The sequence below is a fragment of the Monopterus albus genome, unplaced genomic scaffold (assembly GCF_001952655.1).
Source record: "Monopterus albus unplaced genomic scaffold, M_albus_1.0 scaffold18.1, whole genome shotgun sequence".
NCBI classification, from domain to species: domain Eukaryota; kingdom Metazoa; phylum Chordata; class Actinopteri; order Synbranchiformes; family Synbranchidae; genus Monopterus; species Monopterus albus.
The window spans coordinates 916,934-923,235 of record NW_018127898.1 but is presented as its reverse complement, the minus strand read 5'-3'; the positions used below and the strand labels follow the sequence as shown (position 1 = coordinate 923,235).

Below are 6,302 nucleotides of genomic sequence, written 5' to 3'. Positions count from 1 at the left end.
CTCCTGTTGGGACATGCTTAGGTGAACTAATGAGAGATATGATGCCTCTCCCTTCTCCTAGTGACAAAAGAACAAATGAGTTCATCAGCCACACATTCGTTTTTGTGTCTGTACAGGTGTCTGGCATGTAATGACTCCAAGTAACTGTGTTTTATGACTGTTCTTTAATGAAATTGGTAACGTTACATTGTCATGCTCTGGGTTTGGTTTGGACAGGGACTTGTGATGCAGTGAGAACATGAGACCCAAAGAATGTGTTGTGAAAGGAAATCTCCGCAAACACAGAATTGTGCAAGGATTTGCCGGAACCCATATGCCTAAACATGTACTTTAAGGAGAGCAGAATAAGATACTTGGACATCATTTCCAAACTGGCACAGATATGGTTTAGAAAACCCTCTGAAAAGAAGCCAATGTCTTTGTTTGAAAAACTAAACTGAAAGGATTTATCAGCATTTTTTAAAAAAGATGTCTTTATTGTGATTAAATGTTTCATCAAGCCTGTATCTGTCTTCAGAAATATAAACCTTTAGGTGTGTTTAAATATTGTGAACAGCTGGATTTGAATCACTGTCTGTGTGGTTTAGGAGTTGACTGGACGGCTGTCAGATGATTACCCTGTACTGCCAGGAGAGAAGCCTCCGCAGATTCGCAGACGCATCGGAGCTGCTTATAAGCTGGATGCACAAAGCATCCCTCGAGGGGCAGAGGTAGAAGAATCGAGACTGAATCCTATTATTCTATACTATTCTATCCTATTCTATGTAAACCACAAGTACATGCTGTAAAATTTCTTATAAGAGCCATAAAAATAAGCTCGAGTTTGTAGTTACACTTGTCTCTCTATGGCCCCTGGCAATAACCTTTTCCAGAGTTTAGTGGATGCTGACTTGGCGCTTCAGATGAAAATATATGAGGCAGCTCGCAAGCTCTGTGAGGAGGATCACCTAAACAAGGCTGTTAAAAAGAGCCGTTTACAGCAGTGCAAGAGGGAGGAGAAGAAACTCAAACAGCTACAGGAGACGGCCTTTCAGCTGCGACTGGAGCGTGGCAGATCATCACCACTCCCTGCTTTTAATATTACACAACCAGGTGAGATGGGCCCGGTCAGGTGACTACAGGATAATTTGAAGTCAGATGACTTATAATAATCATCTGTGCAGGGAATTAAAGGATTTTTATTTAATAACAATACATCTTAGTTGGACAGCCTTTGGCTTTTCACAGGTTTGTAGAACAGTGTGACTCAAGGTGTTTTGTCTGTTTCTGGTTTTGTTGTTCAGATCTCGGAGCATCTGATGACAGCTCTCTGTCTGACTCTTTAGTGCAAGATGAAGGTAACATTTACCTTAGCCCAATTTCTACTACTGAAAGAGCTTTTTTAAGTTTAATGATTAGAGCAAAATCAGATTTATGGAGTTTAAAAGCTGGACAATGACCCTCACAGAACCAGTTAACTATAAAGCTTGTGGCAATATGAGTAGAGTCCAGCAAGTATTTATCTTGAATACCACAGTGCTTGTGGTTTCTCCTAATAAAAAAAACAAAAAAAAAACACTTAAAGGGTTCATAAAGAGTCTGTAGAGGTGGTGGCAGGGTATTGGTGCTCAGTAATTATATCATACATTGTAAAAATGTCTATTTCTTCTAGAAGTGACAAGCCAGCCATCACAGCCATCTTCAAGACTCCCCTATCCAGGAGAGACAGATCCTCCCCCAGAGTCTTCTCAGTCCTCTGCAGTCAGCTCCTATGCGTCACCATCTGTGGCTCCCCAGCACTTGCTGCTGACCCCGAATCACACTCCCCATCCACGCCTTGACTATTCACCAAGTTTAACCTCAAGCCCTGTGTATGACCCTCCTCCCATCCAACATTCCCCATGGACAGAATCTAGTCTTGACCAACCTTACCAGAAGAGCAAGAAGTCACACTCCTCAAGCAAGACAAGGTAACACAGACTGTCTATCAATGCTTTTTTCCTGTTCAACAAGTTTTTAGTTTAGTTTTGGAAAAGGAAAATATGGTTTGTAGGATGTGGACTTGTAAACTGTGGAGATGCAGATTTTGTGGCTATTTGGAGCATTAACAAGCCAGTGAGTGAAAGAGTGCCGGTGGAGTTATTTGGAAAAGCTGGAAAAGACACGAGGTAGTGGACGTTTATTATACAGTACACAGTAGCAATCGGTTTGTCTAATTGGGCTGCTTTGTGTATTTTTAAAGTGCTGGTAGCGTTTATTGGTTGTGATGACTGCATGGAGCAGTTTGAAGAAACACTGCTTATCTTTTTTTTATCAGTACTGCTGGTCATATAGTTCATGTAGTCATTTTCAGTGCTAACCCCATTGTTCCTGCCCTGTATCACAATGTCAGTGATGTTCGTGATTGTGCAACACTGCCATCTGCTGTTACTGTGGTGCTACAACAGTCAATGAGTCGAGCCGGCACAGAGCTGTACATCTTAGTAATTTATGACACAGAAATATAGTTTGGGCTTTATTGTCCAATATTCAATTACCATAATAAAAACTTTAAGCTATGATAATGCATATTCTTGTTCTGTGTTAACATCTTTTATGTTCAATGGCATTTTCTTTCTTTGACATGGATTCATACATTTTATTATTAAGATTTTCACCAATGATCATCAAGAACACAACCTGGATATAGAAAAGTATTTTCTAATTGTTGATATATAAAAATAGTAACCAAGAAGCAACATGTAAACATTTCTTGTGCTGATGTTTTCTGTGTTCAGCAGTCCAGCCAAAACTGAATTGTTGCCACCGTTGGAGGCTTGCTTAGTACAGTCTGCTCTGCAGCTGCAACTTTCCCATCTGAAGCTGAGCCGCACCCAGTCGAACAGCACGCCCTCCACACCAGAGATGCGTGTGCACAGACAGCTCTCCCTCAGGTAGCTACACATCTACAACACTGTGTCAGAAGCTGTACGTCTATGTTGAAAATGTAATTGAGTTCAAATCAGTGTATCTTTTGGTTTTACACATTGTTATTTTGACAAAATCAGACTTGTCCAGGGACATATTTGAGAGTTGTTCAGTTTCTTTTCCTGTTGATATACTTACTTTATAAAATTGATGTGATTTGCACAGATTGTCTGGCCCTGAAGCTTCATTTGAAAAGGACCGCGGTCGCACCAGAGGTCCAAGGAGACGACTGACAGAATATGGAATAACTTTACCAGAGACTTCCTCCCCTGCAGTGAACTATGGAAGCCATTGTGGCTCAGAGGATAGCAACTCCGAACACTCGTTTACATCTTACAACAGCCCCCCGTGTCAGGAGTTGCCCTGTGATATGTCCAAAAAATATCAGTCTGCATTCTCACACTCTAGCCCAGTTGGCATCAGTGGACCTCAAGCCTACTCACACCCTGGCTTTTACCATAATCCCAGACACCAATACAACCCCACTATTCACAAAGCCTATTACAATGAAGAAATGGTCTACCCGACTGATCTGGACATGGCACATAGCTATTATGCCCAGCGGGCTCCCAGTCCTTCCAACAGATATGACCACTGGTATAAAGACGCTGCTGTACCTCACCAGAGAGCACAGAGGCTTCTGCCTCCTGATATCAGACTATCCCCCTCCCCAGCTGAATGGGACCACCCACAATACCATTCCAGTGGTCACCCACGACAAATGGTGAATGAACATCTGAAGTCATGGCACAGGCGCAGTCAGCTGAAGTCCCCCAGGTCTCATTCTCTTGACAGACAAGGAGCAGTCAGAGTGAAAAACATGTCATTTCGGGAGTCGCCCTGCTACCAAAATCAAAAATACTATGAACAGGTAATAATGCTTGAAGCTTATAGAACACATACAAGTTTACATTGACAGTGGTAATCTGACTTTAAAGTAAATGGAGATGTCATGTTAACACCACTTTAAAGTGCCCATGACATGCTCATTTTGCTTGTTTCCAGCCATTTAATGTTTAGTCTTGGGTACCTCTAGATTAGCTTGGCACCCCTCATAACTTCAAATAGTCTGTAATTTTTTTCAGAATCATAAAACCAAAGAGCCTCTTCCTAAAAATGAGAGGATAGTTCGTGAACGCACACAACTCCTGTTGCCGGTGTTGTGTTGCAAGTGGACAGACAGCACAACCAACCATGATGGTATTAATTAATTTGAATGAGTATCGTTTCTTTTTTTCTGTTGCTAACTTTTAGGTTATCCAAAGAAGAGCTGTCCAGAGAGCTGCAGATGACGCTCACTGGGTTGGAGATGATGGTACCCACTTTGTAAGCCAATTGTAAAGAGATGAGAAACCAAGCTGAACATGTTCACTCAAAGGTTGCAGCTGGATTAATCTCCACTAAGCCAAAGCAACATAGAAAGTCAAGACGTAAACTGTTTATACCCTTAAAGAATACATTTTTATGAAAGCTCATTGTCCTGTTTACCTTGCTGCTTGTATGTAGGCATACAGAGGGAGGATGAAATGCAACTCAGTACAACAACAATGCAAACCACATCCTCCAGAGTTATTATAAAGTAGAATCAGCACCTCTCTGACACAGTCTGGGTAAAGCTGAGTGCAGAGCAGTTGTACTGGGTTTGAAGTACACCTGTAAAGTGTGCCTGTTGTTTTCATCCTCTCTCTGTATGTTGTTTTGTACTAAATTACAAATTAAACATTGAACTGAATGTTAAATATTATAACTTGAAAAACCATTGTTACCGTTTTAATCTCTGACTGTTATGTGCATTTGAATTGACTGATACCAAACTGGCAATTTATTTTCCCCAACAAACAGACATTATCATTGCCGCAGAGTTTTATTTTCATATTTAAATCACTCGCAAATGAAATGGCAGCAAACTGGTTGGTGGTAGCAGAATCTCTTACACAGAAATGGCCACTAAATTTTAATTAAATTAGAATTGTGAATTCTGTAAAAAAAAAAAAACTTTAAAAAAACTAATGTAACTAACATTTAGGCCATTTTTGAAACAGAAGTTTAATTATGATTTATTTCATACACTTTTTAAAATGTAAAGCCATCAGCTAAACTGCTTTAGATACTTAACTTGACCATATCACGTAGTGCTGCATTAGATGTTGCTGCTGTATCTGCCAGAAACACATTGTCAAATAATGTTGTACTGCAAAATAAATCTGTGGGTTTCTGTGCTCCTTTTCAACTAGCTGTATGAAGTAAATGGATCCATTGTAAAATTATGTAGATGAACAACGTAACCTTTTTAGGTACATTTTGTTTGTAATGTTACCTTTATTGAGTCGCCATGTTAATTAACTTGAGCTGCTTACAAGTCCCAGGTTCGAACTGTTTTTAGAGTCAAATGTGCCTTGTTTTTATACTTTCATGTGTCTGTGGCTCTGCCAGTTAACTTGAATTACTAACTGACCTAACCACATGTTGAAACTAGACATTAACTTACTCACATGAGATACAGGTAGCAATTTAAGATAAAAGCAGAGTTTTGATGCTTGGCAGCTATTAACTTGTCAAAGTGAAATTTAAATGAGCTTTAATAGTATTTTTTGCAGCGTCTGATAAAGTGTTTGAGATGGTAGCTCACTAGACTTTTGTTAGCACCAATACAAATTTAACTCACAGGTTAACACTATTGAACTGTATTCAAAACACTGCCACCTGCTTGATCCTGCCACTAGCATATGCTTGTCTCAAAGATTGTACTTTAATAAACAAGCAGAAACCCATGTCTTTGAACCACTTGACTGTAGATCATTCGAGAGTGAGAGTTAGTTTCTACAAATTTAAGTGCAACTACACACTTCCTGGTAATCTATTTATGTGTTATTTATCGTGATTTGCACCATTGGACCCATGGAAATGTCAAACTTGAAGTAAAAGAAAACTTGGACCTGAGTTTGCAAAATCGTATTATGAAAACAAAACGGACCGCAATCATGTTGTGCGCCTCTTTTTATTTATCAGTTACAGTACTTTAAGTGGACCTAATAATGTTGTATCTGGCTGTCAAAAAATCTGTGAAAATGTTTTTCCTGTGGAAGTAAATAAAGATTAATGTTTGCATATTGTTGACTTTTGTTTACTGGCATCATGTGCTTTTCCTATGTCAAAACCCATTTTGACATGTGCAGTAAGTTTCAGGGTCCTAGTATAGAGCATGCTGAGTCACTGTCATGGTTTAACGGGACACCTGAAAGGAGCACAGCCATTGTTAATGTTCCCAGTAACACCCGTTCTTTTCTTAATACCAGACGAAAGGTGTAGTGTTTATCTTCAGTTTTAACATACTGGCATCTCTTTCCTGGTTTTAC

The 6,302-nt window shown here is 39.7% G+C and overlaps 1 protein-coding gene across 2 annotated transcripts in view; it reads left to right on the top strand.

Moving 5' to 3' along the window:
• The window catches only part of inavab (innate immunity activator b), an 18,554-nt gene extending 12,528 nt beyond the window's left edge, over nucleotides 1-6,026 (top strand). For both annotated transcript variants that reach the window (XM_020593243.1, XM_020593244.1), the window contains exons 4-10: nucleotides 588-710; nucleotides 873-1,092; nucleotides 1,284-1,337; nucleotides 1,652-1,949; nucleotides 2,757-2,912; nucleotides 3,112-3,817; nucleotides 4,201-6,026. In XM_020593243.1, coding sequence (XP_020448899.1) covers nucleotides 588-710; nucleotides 873-1,092; nucleotides 1,284-1,337; nucleotides 1,652-1,949; nucleotides 2,757-2,912; nucleotides 3,112-3,817; nucleotides 4,201-4,287 — 1,644 coding nt within the window. In that variant the 3' untranslated portion in view covers nucleotides 4,288-6,026. The remainder of the gene's footprint in view (nucleotides 1-587; nucleotides 711-872; nucleotides 1,093-1,283; nucleotides 1,338-1,651; nucleotides 1,950-2,756; nucleotides 2,913-3,111; nucleotides 3,818-4,200) is intronic.
• Nucleotides 6,027-6,302: the final 276 nt, after the last annotated feature.